Source organism: Lynx canadensis, chromosome C2 (genome assembly GCF_007474595.2).
Source record: "Lynx canadensis isolate LIC74 chromosome C2, mLynCan4.pri.v2, whole genome shotgun sequence".
In the NCBI taxonomy this organism is placed as follows: domain Eukaryota; kingdom Metazoa; phylum Chordata; class Mammalia; order Carnivora; family Felidae; genus Lynx; species Lynx canadensis.
This window is the reverse complement of record NC_044311.2, coordinates 120,358,300-120,377,167: the sequence shown is the minus strand read 5'-3', so window position 1 is coordinate 120,377,167 and position 18,868 is coordinate 120,358,300. Positions and strand designations below refer to the sequence as shown.

The 18,868-nt window shown below is 33.7% G+C and overlaps 1 protein-coding gene across 1 annotated transcript in view; it reads left to right on the top strand.

The window, feature by feature from the left end:
* The window catches only part of CADM2 (cell adhesion molecule 2), a 1,081,856-nt gene that overhangs the window by 925,719 nt on the left and 137,269 nt on the right, over positions 1-18,868 (top strand). Inside the window, exon 5 of the mRNA XM_030329992.1 lies at positions 1,245-1,415. Coding sequence (XP_030185852.1) covers positions 1,245-1,415 — 171 coding nt within the window. The remainder of the gene's footprint in view (positions 1-1,244; positions 1,416-18,868) is intronic.

The following is an 18,868-nucleotide window of genomic DNA, read 5'->3' as shown; positions in this document are numbered from 1 at the left end:
AAAAGTTCTGTTTTTCCTCATTGAGGATGATATTACCTTGTGGGTCTTTTGTATATGGCCTTTATGATGTTGAGGTATATTCCCTCTATCCCTACTTTGTTGAGGGTTTATATCAAGAATCAATGCTATACTTTGTCAAATGCTTTTTCTGCATCTATTGAGAGGATCATATGGTTCTTATCCTTTCTTTTGTTAATGTGGTATACCACATTGATTGATTTGTGAATATTGAGCCACCATGCAGCCTAGAAATAAACCCCACTTGATTGTGTTGAATGACTCTTTTAATGTGTGGATGGATTTGATTTGCTAGTACCTTGTTGAGAATTTTTGCATCCATGTCCTCTTTTATTATTTTTTTAAAATTTCATTTAGATCCAAGTTTGTTAGCATATAGTGTGATAATAGATACAGGATTAGAACCCAGAGATTCATCACTTGCATATAACACCCAGTGCTCATCGTAACGTGCCCTCCTTAAGGCATCGCACATCACCCATCACCCATGTAGTCCATCCCCCCATCCAACAACCCTCCAGCAACCCTCAGTTTGTTCTTTGTATTTAAGAGTCTCTTATGGTTTATCTCCCTCTCTGTTTTTAATTTTCTTTCTCGTTCGCTTTGTTCACCTGTTTTGTTTCTTAAATTCTACATATGAGTGAGATGGAACCAGAATGTGTATTACTAAGCAAAATAAGGTCAGTCAGCAAAAGACAAATACCATATGATCTCTTACTTCCTTTAGTGAAGAAGACAACTTTTCATTGTTGGTGTTCTTTGGGAAGTATGTTCATCTGACATTGGTTCATGTTGAAATTATAGCTCAACACGTTGTACTTTCTTTTAGGCATAACAGGATGTTGTGACTTTGCCCTTCCCAACTAGTGGTTCAGAGATTTAAGATTATCTTATGCAAAACTCAAATATAAAGAAAGGTCATGAATATTATAAAATGGCCTGATTTCTCAAATGGAGTGTTAAAAAAAAATCTTGCACTTTAGTTTAGAAACAACTGTATTCCACCCTTTAATTTTATTGATGTATTCACCTTTTAAAATTTATTTTTGTAGTTGTAACCTTGCTCAAATTGAAATGGAATAAATGTTAAACTAACAAATATTTGCTTTTTAAAAATTGAAGAAGGTTGGAGACGTGAGGCCCCCAGTTGTGTCTCAAGTGAATGAAATCTGTTACATTTTGAAAGATGATGTCATAGAATTTTAAAATTTACATTTTACTTTCAGATGTAAAATACTTAAAAGAAGAGGATGCTAATCGCAAGACATTCACCGTCAGCAGCACACTGGATTTCCGAGTGGACCGGAGCGACGATGGTGTGGCTGTAATCTGCAGAGTAGACCACGAATCCCTCAATGCCACCCCTCAGGTGGCCATGCAGGTGCTAGAAATACACTGTAAGTAAATGCTGCTCCCTTCCCAATGATAGCAGAAGCAACTCTCTTCATCTACATTTAAAATCATTTCAAAATGTCCTCACATTACCACACAGGTGCAGCAAAATCTACAGCAAAATGAAGTATGACTACCCTCACTGGTATTAATCGCATTCAGAGGAAAGTAGTCCTTGCCAGAGTATCATTCTTGACAAGGAAGAGAAATAAAGAAAATATCCTAAGGTTAAAACTTCTAATTCTCTTCCACACGGTGACTTGATGTAAGCAGTAGTCATTTTGGCAGTCAATGAGGGTTGGGAATCAGAGAGAGCCTTGATGGACCTTACTGTATGAAAGTAATTTGGTGAATCATGAGCATGTCGTGCTATCTGTGCTTTTAACATGAGACAATGTTTTACTTCTCTAGGAGATAATCTACATTTTTATAAATACAGGGGCATATCCATTATGGTCTCTTCATCAACATCATGAGTACTCACAAGTGATAGGAAAAACACTAATTGGATGACTCCAATGGGCAGGGAGCAGTGCTGTTTTGTTGGCATTATTTCATCTCATGGCTCATGTTAGGACATCAGCATAAAAACCTGACGATGATTAATTACTCTCTTTAGTCACAGTTGATGGATGAGGACACTGAAGATTATAGTGGTTGAGTCACTTGGCCAAGCTCACACAACTAGCAAACGGTAGACTTGTAATCATGACATTTTTAGTAGTTAGCATGGCATTTAGAATGTAACAGGTGATGTATAAATATTTATCTACATGAAGATGAATCAACTGAGATTATAGGAAAAAGTCAAAAAAAGTAGAGCCCAGAGGAATATATTTCTGAAGCGTATTACCTCGTTTTTTTTTTAAATATTGAAAAGTTTTTGTTTGCTTTTACTATCTGTGATAAAGTTATAGTTTGTGTTTAGAATTTGTGTGTGATATAAGATTACACTAAATCCTAAAATGTTAAATCTAAAAGCTAGTCTTTTAATAGACCTCATGGGATTTTGTTTTTACTTATTTATTCAACAAGAACTTATTGGGTCAATACTATGAAACAGGCATTGTTTTGGGCACCGAGGTTACATAAGTGACCAAAAAGAATAACATTAACAAAACAAGGTAAGATTGTCTTCATGTGTCAGAATTACCACTGCCAGCAACAAACTCCAGTTCTCTTACAGCATCCATTCTAGGTGGGAATGACAGAAAAGCAAAATAAATAAAAACAACATATAGCATTCTATATATTAAGTGCTGTGGGGAAAAAATAGAGCAGAGGTGATAAGGAGTGCAATCTGGGAAATGGGAATGGATATATATATATATATATATATACACACATATATATACATATACATACACACATGCATATATACAATGTGTTTATATGTAAATATATATTATATGTTATATTAATTTATATTATTATATATCATAAATATATATTTATATGTAAATATATATGTTGTTTATATTATACATGTATTTAAATGGAAAAAAATATATGTATATATATATATATATATAAAATACAGAGGGAAGAGCAAGTACAAAGGCCCTGAGGTAGGAGCATATGTGTTGTTTTTGTGTTTCTGGAAACAGCAAGGATACCAGTAAGATCAGGATAGAGTGGAAAACTAGAGAGTATTTATGAGAGATCAAGGAAGTACCAGGGAGACCAGGCTTTTTTTTTTCACTTTTTAATAAAAAATGTCAACCTGATTATGATTTTTAATTATCACCCACTGTCTTAATTATTCCTAGTTTACTAGTAATGGAAATTATCATAACATTTTAAATACTTTCAATTATATTAAGGTATTTTCATTAATTTTTCTCCTGTTACTGAAACAGATTCCGCAACAAGCATATTTTAGAGCCCAAACTGAGATTATCTTCAAATTTCAACATTTATTTGCAGTGACACGTTGGAACAATTACTGAAACTTCTTGAGCTTCGATTATAAATTAGGAAATTAGGTTCTTCAAGGATCAAGCTAGACAATATTTTTATGGCATTTAATGAGCTTTCTATAAATGCCAGTTGCCTTAGTTAGTTCAGGCTGCTGTAACAAATATACCCATAGACTGGGTGGTAATATAAGCAAAAGTTTATTTCTCAGTTTTGGAGGCTGGAAATCCAAGATCAAGGAGCAGGTAAGGGGCCTTGTCGTGGTTCATAGATGTTTGTCTTCTCTCTGTGTCTGCACATGGCAGACGGAGCTAAGGAGCTCTCTGGATTTTTGTTGTTATTGTTGTTGTTGTTGTTGTTGTTGTTTTTGGTAAGGTCACTAAGCCCAGTCATAACCTTCCAACCACCCTCACCTCCTAATCGTCACATTGGGGATTAGGTTTCAACATATGAATTTTGGAGGTACATAAACATTCAGCCTATAGTACCTTCCGTTTTCTAGTCTTATTTCATCAATATGTCTCTAAATATATGGAAGATTATGGGGCACCTGGGTGACTCGGTTAAGCGTCTGACTTCGGCTCAGGTCATGATCTCACGGTCCGTGAGTTCAAGCCCGCGTCAGGCTCTGTGCTGACAGCTCGGAGCCTGGAGCCTGCTTCGGATTCCGTGTCTCCCTCTCTCTCTGACCTTTCCCCATTCATGCTCTGTCTCTCTCTGTCTCAAAAATAAATAAACGTTAAAAAAATTAAACTTGTAGAAGATTATATAATTTGCTATGTCGAGAGGACCCAGGTTATCAGCATCTTGATTTAAACTTTTTTTTCATTTTTATATAAACCAAAGTAAGAATTTAAAAATAATATTTGATTACTAGTTTAAGTATAATTTTTAACATAAAATAAAAGAAAATAATAAAAATTAAGTCATAAAAATATGAAAGTTCATCAGTCCAAGATTAATCACTGAAACCCACCAATAGTGAAGCAACATCAGATATACTTAGTTTGCCATGGCGAAGAAGGTCATACCAGGCAAATCTCTGGGTGCTGGTAAAAAACAGTATGAACAGGCTTGTTAGAGGATTTGGGTTTGTCCTGAATATTCTAAAGAGGGCTCTGGATTGAATGCTGTCAAGATTGGGGACACATTGTGGATGTATATGTTGATACCTTTTACCTGGAAAGCACACATTAAAGCAGAACTAGATTTGCTGTTATAAAGATGCAGCAGTTAATTTTTTTGTGGTTGCTGAGTGTCCTGGTCTCTGTATTATTTCAGAGTTGAAATGGAATAGACTTGCCTTTGTCTTCTTATACCCCATAGTCACAGAGCAGCTCTAGCTGATTATTGTTTCGATTCTAGAAAATTGTTTATGTTTGTTGAGAATATTTTAGGCTAGCTGTCAGATGCCAGTTGTTAGCTGCCAAAGTCATTTTCACTTTTTTGGGAGTCTAAAATGGAGCTATTATATATATACTTCCCGGGCATTTTTTGCTGTTCACTGTATTTCAATGTGCATTATTAAGCGAACTTCATGGAGGAAGGCAATTGAATTCCCTCATTTTTTAGAACATTTTACATGAAAAATGTTACAGTTGCTGTCCAATTAAAAATAGCAACTCATTTTATCATGGTTTAATATGTAAGTGGCTGAAGGCAGAGACCGTATCTATTTAAATTATATATTTTAGCATCTAGTACACCACCATTCAAGTATGTGAAGGTAATTAAAACTAACTGATGATAACGCTGAATGTTCCTTTAGGGATGCAGAACATTCCCCAGAGATGAAACAAGGAGTGGAGAGCAGACAGGGGGCATTTAGCAATAGTTTGCATTTAAATTAGAGTACATTGAGCTAATTGGGTGTGGTCTTCATGGCTCTGCATAGGTACACGTGTGCAATATGTGATGTAAGCAGGGGAAAATAGAAAGAATTGGAAAAGGAAGAAGGTGGTTAGCCTAGAATTTGTGGAACATAAATTTAGAATTTCCACATTGTTATACAATGGTCCTATCATGAATAACCACAAAGATTGGCTCAAATGGAGTCCCAGAGTAAAAGAGCTGCCACTGTTTCTGGGGTGAGTGACCAGAGTAAAAGTATATCCTACAATAATGGAAAGCTGAGACTATGCATGAAATTAAAATCCTGTGAAAAGGCAGGTTTGATAAGAAATTAGAAAGGAGAGGAGAGCCTGGGTGGCTCCAGCTTCAGCTCTGGTCATGATCGCATGGTTCACCAGTTTGAGTCCTACATCTGGCTCTGTGCTGACAGTGAGCCTGGAGCCTGCTTCAGATTCTGTCTCCCTCTCTCTGCCCCTCCCCTGCTCATGCACTGTTTCTGTCTCTCTCAAAAAAAAAAAAAAATAAACATTAAAAAATAATTTTAAAAATCGGGAGAGTTAAACACATAGTTGCAAGAGCAAAAAATAGATAATAGGAGGAATTGTATTCCTAGGGCTATGTTTTAATTCCATAACCCAGTGATTCGCAAGTTAGAAGGACTCGGCCTATAAAGTATGTCACAGCAACATTCATTTCTTTATAAAATATTAATCCTAAATTTTAATGCCACTATGAAGGAAGATAGTTTCTTTAAACATAAAATTTGGGGTGCCTGGGTGGCGCAGTCGGTTAAGCGTCCGACTTCAGCCAGGTCACGATCTCACGGTCCGTGAGTTCGAGCCCCGCGTCAGGCTCTGGGTTGATGGCTCGGAGCCTGGAGCCTGTTTCCGATTCTGTGTCTCCCTCTCTCTCTGCCCCTCCCCCGTTCATGCTCTGTCTCTCTCTGTCCCAAAAATAAATAAAAAATGTTGAAAAAAAAATTTAAACATAAAATTTAAGAAACTGTAGACTTTCACTGTGAACCACAAACGCCTGCAAATTTCACACAACAGATAACAGCGTACTTTGTACCTGAGCTGTGGAAAAGCGACTCTTTTTTTACAGATGGAAATTCTAATTCATATTTCTATTTTTATGGAGATCTTGGAAAACAATAACTTTTTATTTGTCTGATTTAATTTTTAGAAGAGCAGATTGTATAAGTCAGATTTTATTTAATTCTCAATAAGAATAATGTATCTTCACGAGCAGAAAGAAATATGCACAAAACACAGAAAAGAAGAAAATAACTGAACATTCATTTTATGTACGTGACACTGACAAAATTTCATAAAAAGGCAGCTGTTATTGAAAAGGAGAAAAATAAGAGACAGATTAGTAAAGTATTTCAGAATTGTGAATGCTCTGAGAAAGCATTTTAGTACTGTGGCATTGAACTGCCCATATGGATAAATAAGAACCCAAATTTTAAGTCTCTTGTGTGTATGTATATGCGTTAAGTGAAATATATATATATATATATATATATATACATATATATATATACACATACACACACAACATATTATAAATAATTCATCAAATTATGAAACATTATGCTATCATTAATATTCGTTTACTGGTTCCCATTTGGTAACAGTGCCATTCTTTACCTATATATAAGTAACTGTTTACACATGCACATCATAAACAAGTTTTAAAACAATACATAGTTAAAATAGTTCACAGAAGAAATACTATTGTGAGCCTAAACAAAATCAGTGTAAGCAACCATATAAAAACCCATATATGCTTAGTGTAAGCAACCAAACAAAAAAAAAGAAAAAGAACAGAAGGAAGGAAGGAGGAAAGGGAGGAAGAAAAGTAGGAGGGAAGGAGAGAGGAATGGAGGGAGTAAGAGAAGGAGGAAGGAGGAAGGAAGGCAGGAAGGCAGGAAGGAAGGAAGGAAGAAGGAAGGAAGGAAAGAAGGACGGAGGGAAGGAAAGATAGATGGAGGCTGCAGTTTTAAAATTGTGTATTTAAGTGAGATCAGTTAGGCAGCACCTGGCTGACTCAGTTGGTAGAGCATGTGACTCTCAATCTTAGGGTCATGAGTTTAAGCCCCATATTGGGCATAGAATATACTTAAAATAATTTTTTAAAAGAAATATATATATACATATATATATTCTAATGAGATCAGTTAGGTTAATGACTGAAAATAAATGCATTATATATCTTTAAATAACAGAAAAAGATCTGGATTTATTTGTTGCTATAATAGTATTTTTATAGGAACTAAATGGTCAATTTATAGGCCTGACCTTTAACTTCTTGAAGCTTTTAATTTCCATTCTAGTTAACATGCAAATGAACTGTCAATCAATTTTTCCCTTAAAATCTTGTTAAAAAACGTATTGCTTAAGAAATTCCTTTTTTTTCTCTTTTAAACAGAATTACTTTATCCCTAGATGAACTAAATTCTTTTTTTTTTTTTTTTTTAATTTTTTTTTTCAACGTTTATTTATTTTTGGGACAGAGAGAGACAGAGCATGAACGGGGGAGGGGCAGAGAGAGAGGGAGACACAGAATCCGAAACAGGCTCCAGGCTCTGAGCCATCAGCCCAGAGCCTGACGCGGGGCTCGAACTCACCGGCCGCGAGATCGTGACCTGGCTGAAGTCGGACGCTTAACCGACTGCGCCACCCAGGCGCCCCTGAACTAAATTCTTGACTGTACATTATTTGCTACTTTTCTGAACTGTCTAATGTACATGATCAGTTCTCTCTTTAGCTCTACTTATTCTAATTTAAAAAATTAAGATTTGGGGGCACCTGGGTGGCTCAGGCAATTAAGATTCTTAAGCTTCTGACTTCAACTCAGGTCATGATGTCACGGTTTGTGGGTTTGAGCCCCACATCAGGCTCTCTGCTGTCAGCACAGAGCCCCCTTCTGATCCTCTGTCTCCCTCTCTCTCTTTGCCCCTTACACACTCGAGCTCTCTCTTTCAATCTCTCAAAAATAAATAAATAAATAAATAAACATTAAAAAAAATTAAGATTCTGATTATGGAAGAAATTCAATACATATGGGTTTGGGAGGTTTTAACTATTTTGTTTATATCTCCACTGTAGACATACATGATATAGAAAAGACATATTTTCAGATGCATGCAGAGATTCTTCATTAAACATAGTTTTTTTTTTTCATGTTTACTTATTTTTGTGAGAGAGAGAGAGAGAGAGAGAGAGCAAGCATAAGCAGGGAAGGGCAGAGAGAGAGAGGGAGACACAGAATCTGAAGCAGGCTCCAGGCTCTGAGCTGTCAGCACAGAGCCCAATGCAGGGCTTGAACCCACAAACTGCAAGATTATGACCTGACCCGAAGTCAGCCGCTTAACCAACTGAGCCACTCAGGCACCCCATTAAATGTAGTTTTTGATTGTTCTTTTTCACTTATAAAAAAATTAAGTTCTCACCTACTCAATCCTCTCTCACCTCTCTAGCCCACATCAGTGTCTTGTTAATTGTCCTGTGTTAGTTCTATCAACTATCCTTCCACCACTTGCCTGTTTATTTCAGAAAGCACTGAATTAAATGTTTCAGGCTATCTAGGTTTATTAGACAGAAAGGTGGGTACTACAAGAAGAATTTCAAAATAAAATATCTCACTCAGTTGGCGTCTCATTTGTGAAATGCTGATTATTTAATTACCTTGTCTATCACAAATTATCTGTCCAGAGGCACAGAATGTAAACGGAGTCAGTAAAGGTGAAATGAGAAGTTTCTGGAGGTTAAATTTTCAAAAATTAAAATAAATTGTTACTTGATTAACAAAACACCACTTTTATGCCTGAGGATACTTTGGAAGGATTTTTAAGTTTCAAAATATTTCACAAAGTTCATGAAATGAATACATTTTAGAATCCCAAAGTAATCTATCATGCTTAGCAAAAAGATACTTTTTTCTGCATTAATAAAGAAAGGTAGCCTAATCTTCAACCTCTATTTGAGATCCCAATAGTTTTTTTTTTAATTTAATTGAAGTATAATTGACATACAATAGTCGATTAGTTTCAGGTATACATTAGACTGATTCGATATTTTTATATATTACAAAATAATCACCAGAAGTTTAGATACCATCTATCACCATGCAAGGTCATTACAGTATTATTGACTATATTCCCATATTACATCCCTGGGACATTTTTATTTTATAACTGGGAGTTTGTATCTCTAAACCCCTTTTACCTATTTCACCCACCTCTCAGTTCTCCCCTCTGTTGGTAACCTACAGTTTTGGGGTTTTTTCCCCTCTCTCTATGGATCTGTTTCTGTTTTGTTCATTTGTTTGTTTTGTTTTTTAGATTCCACATAAACTGAATGCATGTGGTATTTGTCTTTCTCTGTCTGACTTATTTTACTTAGCATAATACCTTGTAGGAGCATCCATGTTGTTGCAAATGGCAAGTTTTCATTCTTTTTATGTCTGAGTAATCTCTCTCTCTCTCACCATCTTTTTTCTCCATTCATCTATTAATACACACTTAAGCTGCTTCCATATCTTAACTATTGCAAATAATGCTGCAATGCACATAACGGTGCACATCTCTCTCCAGATTGGTGTTTGTGTTTTCTTTAGATGGAATTGTTGGATCCTAGAGTTTTTCTTATTTTAATTTTTTTGAGGAAACTCCATTATATTTTCCATAGTGGCTGCTCCAATTTACTTTCCCACAACAGTACATGAGGTTTCACTTTTCTCCACACTTGTTCTCTTGTGTCTTTTTGCTAATAGCCATTCTGACAGGCATGAGGTGATAATCTCAGTGTGGTTTTGATTTGTATTCCCCTGATGATAAGTGATGTCAAGCATCTTTTCATGTACTCCTTGGACATCTATATGTCTTCTTTGGAAAAATATATTAAAACCCTCTGCTCATTCTTTAATGGGGTTATTTTATTTTCTTGATATTAAATTGGGTAAGTTCTTTACATATTTTTATAGTGATCCTTTATCAGATGTATGATTTGCAAATATCTTCTTCCATTCAGTAGCTTGCCTTTTCATTTTGTTGATGGTTTCCTTCAGTGTGCAAAAGCTTTTCAGTTTGATGGATGACCATGCTTTCTTTTAGGAGTTTTACAGTTTAAGTCTTAAAATTGAAGTCTTTAAACCATCTTAAATTCATTTTCATATATGGTTGTCCAATAGATTTTTAACCTTTTTCAGGGAGGATACATTCATATATTTCCCATAATGATACATTATTGACATGCATCATGAAATAATTATTTATTCTTTAATTGTAAAAGAATATTTTATTTAGTCCGTGCAATATTGAATTATTATTTAATCAGCAAATATTTTAAGTGATCTGAGTGCATGGATTCAATATGTTACTATAAAGTTTCTGTTATTAATAGAAGAAAATATTTTTGTGTTATTAAATCTAAGCCAAGAGAAGTGTATATGTTTGTGAGCACAGATTCCAAATTTTAACAAATATTAATTTCATATATTAAACTAATCCAATGTATTCTCAACTGGCCTTTCTTAATAAAGCTTATTATAATGTGTACATTTACAAAATTTTTTAGAAGTTTTAACATTATATTAAGCACACATTATTTTTTAGAAGTTTTAATTTTTTTAGAAGTTTTAAAATTATGTTAAGCTATTCAAAAATAGTTCCCAAATGATGGAATGTATAAATGGTAGAGATGACAATGTATCTTTTGCAGTTAATTTTAAGTCAATTTAATTGAGAATAAAAACTGGATAGGAAAGTGAGACAGAAAAGATTTTGATAAGTAAAACCTAATACGGAGAAAACAAGCACAAGTTATTAATATCCAATTTTTTTTAACTTCTTTTTTAAAATTTTTTTAAATGTTTATTTATTTTTGAGAGAGAGGGAGACAGACAAAGTGTGAGCAGGGGAGGAGCAGAGAGAAGGAGACACAAATGTGAAGCAGGCTCTGTGTCCTAGCACAGAGCCTGACATGGGGCTTGAACTCACACACCATGAGGTCATGACCTAAACCAAAGTGGGACGCTTAACCAACTGAGCCACCCAGGCACCCCTCAATTTTTTTAACTTCTGATTTAATACCATTATGTTTTAGAAGTATATTATTAAAATATAGTTTAAGGCTGATTTTTCCAAAGTGACTACATATTTTCAATTAGTGTCCTATATTTTATTAGTGTCCTAATATTTTCAAATTGTTCTAGTTCTGTTTTTTGATTGAGCTGTAATACATATACACATATATACACACATATATTTCTATGAGAAAAATTTATGGTTAGAAAACTATAATCAATTGATTGATGTATTGAATTTTATTGGATTAGCCTTGAATATACTTAATATCATTACTATTTACCATCTGGGTCCAAAAGACTTTTTTTTAATTGATAGGCTTTGTTTTTAGGAGCAGCTTTCAGTTTATAAAAAATTTGAACAAGAAGTACAAAGTTCCCATATATACCCTTATCCTACCCTCCCCCCTCACTTTTTCCCCTATTATTAACATCATACATTATTGTGGTACATATATTAACAATTGATGAACAAATATTGATAGATTATTCTTTGAAAAAGTCTGTATTTTACATTAACATTCACAATTTAAGTTGTATGATTCTATAAGGTTTTGACCAGTGTATAATGTCCTACAGCCATGGTCACAATATCATACAAAATACATTCATTGCCCTAAAAGCCCCTGTGCTTCACCACTTGATTGCCCCTTCCCTTTCCTCAACCCGCTGCCAACCATGTGATCTATTAGCTAGCTGTATAGGTTTGCCTTTTCTAGGATATCATATAGTTAGAGGTATATAGCATACAGTCTTCTCAGACTTTTATTTCATTCGGAAACATACATATAAGGTTGCAACGTGTCTTTTTTGTTGCTTGAGAGCACATTTATTTTAATTGCTAAATAATATTCTATTGTCTGCATATACCAGGATTTGTTTATCCATTCACCTATTGAAAACAAATCTTAGTTACTTCCAAATTCTGGCAGTTATGGATAATGCTACTATAAATATCTGTGCACAGGTTTTTGTTTGAGCAGAAGTTTTCAACTTCCTTGAGTAAATGGCATTCAAATTTTAATTAGAACAAATTTTGGCAAAAGCAAATGAATTGATTACGAAAAGAAGAGGCAACGTATCTTAATGCTACTAAGACTAAAACATGAAATTTTAGAAAAATCTAAACATGTTTATCTTGTACTATAAATTGTATTGTTGGATTGTGTGGCAAGACCATATTTAGCTTTGTAATAAACTGCAAACTATCTTGCAAAATGGCTGCCTAATTTGCATTCCCACCACCAATGAATGAATGTCCCTGTTCCTCCATGTCCTCACTAGCATTTGGAATGTCAGTGTTTTGGATTTAGGCCATTCTAAACAGTGGTGGTATATCATTTTAATTTGCGATTCCATAATGTCTTATGACGCTGAGCATCTTTTCATATGCTATTTTCCATTTGCATATCTTCTTGGGTGAGGTGTCTATCTAGATTTTTGCCAGGTTTTTAATTGTGTTGTTTTTCTCATTTGAGCTTTAAGTGTTAGTTCTTTGCACATTTTGGATACCAGTCACTTATCACACATATCCTTTGCAAATAGTTTCCCCCATTGTCTTTTCATTTTTTTAAAATGTTTCTCCAGAGCAAACATATTTAATTTAAACGAAGTTCAGCTTATCATTTTTTTCTGTCTCATGGATTATGCTCTCTGTGTTGTATCTAAAAAGTTGTCATTAAGCCTGAGGTCATCTAGATGTCTCCTATCTTATCTTTTAGAAGTTTTATAGTTTTGCACATTACCTGTAGGTCTATGACCCATTTTGAGTTAATTTTTGTGAAAGATGTAAGGTCTGTATTTGAATTCATGTTTTTGCTTGTGAATGTCAGTTGTTCTGTAATTTGTTAAAAAGACTATCATTTCTTCATTGAATTGCCTTTGTTCCTTTGTTAAAGATCTGCTGACTATACATATGTGGGGTTCTCTCTGAGCTCTCTATTCTGTTACTTGATCTATTTATTTTGCATTAATACCATACTGACTAGGTTACTATCTTGAAGTATGTAGTGTCAATCCTCAGACTTCTTTGATATCGTAATTTTGTCAATATTTATAAATTTATAATTAAGAAGTATTATAAATTTGATTATATTATAATTACCACAAATATAATCACCAATATATTAAACTTTATTATGCTAAGCCTTGATATGTCAGGAAAGAACATAATTACCATTTACCCTCTGGGCCTAAGAGCCGTATTGTTTTTAGATTTTTAGGCTGTAAGTTATTTTTTAACAATGTGAAAATGTAATAATAAAGGGATAATGAAAAACAACTTTGTTAGACTCTTTAATAATAATTTAAATATAGCAAACTTGAATTTCTTTTCCATATTTCCCTGGATTTGATGATATATATACCCCAAATGGGCAACAACTGTCATGTATGGTCCTGGAACACATCATATTGTAAATACCGAGTCCAGATTTAAAATGTATGTCTACCTTGTCCTATTTAATCATTGTTTCTGGTTCTTTTTTTCCCTTGAGTTGTCAGAATGAAACACTTTTAAAAACTTTGGTGGTTCTTAATTTTGTCAAAGAGAGGAAAAATATCTTTGTTCTATAATTGCAAGCATTTTTATTTTTCAATTTATAAGCACCAGCTAAATTAAAAAGTAAAATGAATTTAAATTTTATTATTACCAAATGACTTCAGCATTTATCCATTTATGAACTATATAAGTTCTAATGCACAGAAAGCATAAAAATGAAAAAACATTGTCATATTTTCTTTTTAGCAAAATCTAGTTGCAAAATATTGTGTGATAAAGACCTTCCCTTTGTTTCCTTAGAAACAAATTGTTTACTTATTGATTTTGGAGCTTAATAAAATTCTTCTAGTATTTCATAAGTGAAGACTTCTGTTTCACCATCATTATATTCTTGAGTCCTACTGTTTTCTCTCTGCATTTATCATCTGATCTATCTAATAATTTTGAGATCTCTTTCTCTGTCAATTTTCTTCTCTTGCTATTCTGAGCAGGAAATGAAAGATTCAGAATTCTCAAATGATCATGAAAGCTAAAAAAACAACCAACAAACAAGCAAACAAAACTAGAATGATGTTTTTTATTTCCAGACTTCTTTTCTGCTACCATGAAAAAAATACAAAATCTGACCAACCCTATACATGAATGGGGATCAGGCAACAGTGATGATTTACATCACTCTCGCATAATCCTTCCACACCAGCACTGTTTAATATAGTTTCATGTCATGATGGAAATGTTCTTATTGTCCCAAAATAGTAAGTAGTCAGTAACTAGCTACATGTGGCTACTAAGCACTTGAAATGTAGATCTTGTGACTAATGAAGTGTGGCTTAAATTTTATTTAATTTTAATTAATTTACATTGAAATTTACATAGTCACATGCCACTAGTTGTTACTATATTGGACACCATCACTCTAGATGATTTCATCATACTTCCATTTTCGTATTATGTCATTCCATTTAGTATAGTTGGGGATAATTGATGAGTTATGGTCGAGTTAATGGTGAAGTAATTCATAAAATGCTAAAGTAGCAAGATTTTTCATACTATAGAAAATATAACACCCATATAATTTCATAATGTTATCTTAGATTTACAAAAGAGTCCAGTGGTTTCATATCGTAATTGAAAAGTAAATTTTGAAAAGTAGATTTTCTCTTTGTTTTTAGGAGGACCTCTATAAAAGGGTACAAATCATGAAATGCAGTCTCTAAAAATAGAACTGTTTCATATAGAAGCTCAACAACTAAACTTGGGGCCATTGAACTCTAATAATATGCTAAGGGTTAACCTTCCCTATCTTTTTAGGAAAATTTTTATTTATATTATTAAGAACAAGGCTAGTGATTTTAGTAATTATTAGAGAGTTGCAGGAAGTTTTATTGTGCCCTCAAAATGCCTTTCGGTTTTCTTTGTGATGACCATGATTTTAGAATTTGCTATTTAATTTTTGGTTTAACTGTAGAATGATCAGATTGGAGCTCGTTAGTGAGTAGTGATCACAAGTCCATCTGTTCTTTGAGGTGGTAGGTAAGATGTGCCATATAGGGATAGGCCATGCTTTTACAAAACTACAATGTTTGGTGTCCAAATACAGGTTAACAACCACGGCAGTGATATAGAAGCTTTTAAAGAAAATATATTTGGAAAACAGTGCGACCTTGAAAATCAATACTGCATTTTTAAAGGTTCTAGTTCTGAAGTCAGATAAGGCTAGGTTGGAATTCAAGTTTCCTTAAGTGACTTTATGCTAAACCTAATTTCCTCATTTGAAAAATGTACCTACTTCATATTTTTTGCAAGGATTAAATCAAGTAATGTTTTATAAGTGCTGGGTTTTTCATTATTAGTATTAGTATTAGGAAAGTAACATACCTTATGTATGCAAACAATTTTAGGAAATACTTTCTTTGAGGTCTATACATTGTGAAAGGAAATACAAAAGCTTGAGAATACAAACAGAAAACCTATGAAAGAAGTAAAATATATATATATATATATATATATAGAGAGAGAGAGAGAGAGAGAGAGAGAGAGAGAATTTGCTTTGTAATTTTGCCCAGGACATACACTATTTACCAAAATTGAAAAAAAAAATCAATCTTAAATTTGGTGATTATGGGAAGTGAAATAAGTCAGACTGAAAACGATAAATGCCGTATGATTTCATTCGTATGTAATATCTGAAAAACAAAGCAAATGAATAAACAAACAAAACGTAGAATCAGACCTTTAAATACAAAGAATGAATCGATGGCTGCCGTAGGGAAAGGATGGAGGGGTGGGCAAAATGGGTGAAGGGGAGTGGGGGACACAGGCTTCTGGTTATGGAGTGAATAAGTCCTGAGAATAAAAGGCACAGCACTGGGAATCTAGTAAATGATACTATATTAGCATTGTATGGTGACAGATGGTAGCTACACTTGTGGTAAGTACAACATAGAGATGTTGAATCACTATGTTGTACACCTGAAACAAATAGAATACATATACTCAATTAAAAAAAGATTAAAAATTTGATGATATTAGGAAAAAAAACCCTACAATGCTGCTGTCAGCATCCTTTAGAGATAACGTATCCTACACTTTATATTATTTCTAGATGGCTCACATACAACGTCATACACAGCCCACGTCTTCTCTACAACAACCCTTTGTTCAACTGTTTCATCTGTTGATGAATAGATGTTCAACTTCTATTCTTTACCTCTAGAAAAATGCCAGTTCAAATACTATGTAATCTTTGAACTATTTTAAGTGCCACTTCTCTGGGTAACTTTCTTTGTTTCTGATAAATACGTATAAGCCCTTCCTTCCTAACACCTATAATTCTTCATCAAATGCTGTGTTGCTTTCAATTTTAAATTTTGCATGATTTGGAACTGTACATGATATCTTATTTGAATAAATTACTATGGGTTACTATATTTGTGGATCTATAGTGCTTGAAAAGTGGTAGCAGTGGGTCTTCTACACACACTAATTTGTATACATTTGTTGAATACATTAAATATTGTCACAAAAATAATTTTTCACTAGAATTAAAAGGAATTTCATAGACTGTTGAAGGAAAAAGTACCTGATAGTTTTGAGCATTCTTTTCATAATGTTGTGAGTTAAAAGGAAAGTGAGGGCCTGAGTTTTACTGTAAAATTACAAACAGGAAAAATAAATTGGACGTCTGAGAAAAAGTCATTCTTACACAGAAGAAATAGATAGCAGATAATGCTGCAGCTGAAATGGTTGGTGTATCCACACATACACCTTGAGGTGGACCTTGAGGTGTAGCCTGAGTTTGATTTTCAGCTTTTCATTTCAGGAGAGTATTTTAACAGCCTTCCTCAGGGTATTCAGCACTTCTTTCATTTCAGAAGTAGAGATTTGAGAAAAGACCACACATCCCATAGAAATGTATGTGGTTTCACAGTTCTCTGGTGGTTCCTAATCTGTTGTAACTGAGGAAGAGCTATATAGGTAATGAATAGAATGAATGTAAATGTCTTACAGAAGGGCACTACTATGCACTATCTTGGGCCAGGCAAACCTTTCTGGTGGAGGGGCTGTCTTGTGCATTGAAGGATATTTAGCAACCTTCCCGGGCTCTGTCTATGCAATGTTAGTAGGATCCCTTCTACATCTCACCAACACTGTATGGAGCAAAAATGTCTCTAGATTGTGCCAAATGTCCTGGGGAGGGGAGGGCAAAATTGCCTCTAATTGAGAACCACTATTTTAGAGAAAACTCCAAAGCGGCTTCACAAAGGTGAATCGGTGCCTAATTTTCTTTAGTATTTATGTAATTACTGAGAGATACGTATAAGGTTGCTAATTAAATTATTTTGTTCAGAAACCTTTATATAATAACATTGCTATAAGGCAAAGAATCACAACTCTTTCATCTACAAAATACTTAAAAATTTCTCAATTGTCCTTGATAGAAATTTGCTGTAGGAATTATTCTGTATTATTTACAGAGAAGAGAAACACCTTATTGAGAAGGGTATGTCAACTATATGGTCACCTAATCTTTGTGAAGGATAGATATATCATAATAATTAATAAGGAAATGTATATGTTTGTTTTTTAAACATTTTCCAAGTTTTATTAATATATAATTTTTATATATAGTTGATATCTAATACCATAACACTGTATTCATTTAAGGTATACAACATAATTATTCAGGATATATATATATATATATATATATATATATATATATAGTTAACATCTATCACTGCATATAGTTACAATTATTTTTCTTGTGATGAGAACTTTTAAGGTCTGTTTTCTTAGCAATTTTCAAATATGCATACGGTATGGTTAACTATAGGCATCATGCTATACATTACATCCTCAGAATTATATACCTTATAACTGGAAATTTGTACCTTTTAACCACCTCACTCAAAAGAATATTTTCATCTGTCAAAGAGGAAAATGATGTGAAAGGGAGATTTAAGAGGGTTATAAAAGAAGAGACAGAGACAGAGAGAGAGAGAGAGAGGAGAGACAAATAGGCAGACTGATAGTCTATGTGGTTTATACCTAGAATTTAGTAACAGTGCCAGATAGGTTTTATAATTTGAAGATCATACAGAGTCAAAGCAAATGTTTTGCCAGTTTCCAATTAAGCCAGATGAAGAAAAAGGTGATTTTGGAGAACAATAGAAGACACAAAAGTTACTACAAAAAGCACCAATTCCCATTCTAAGAGGGAACAGGAAACACAAATTTATTGAGGTGTGGTTAAGATCAGGGGAACAAGATTCAAACTGTCTAAGTGATTTCTGATTGTGTAACTGGGGTGAGTGACTCCTCTGAGCCTTAGTTTCATGTTCTGTACAGTAAGTCAACCAAGGTCTACCTTGCATGCTGTATGAAAGAGTTCAATGAGACAACACATATAGAACATTTACAATAACTTTTACCAAGTATTTGATCAATGTTCATTTTATTAGAAGATTGCTGTGACACATAGATTTGATTTTATAACACACTAGTGGTCCTAACCAGTAGTTGGAAAATATAAAAATCTGCTTTTCATTTATTCAATAAATATTTAATTAAAGGCCAGGAGTTATTTTAGGGCCAAGG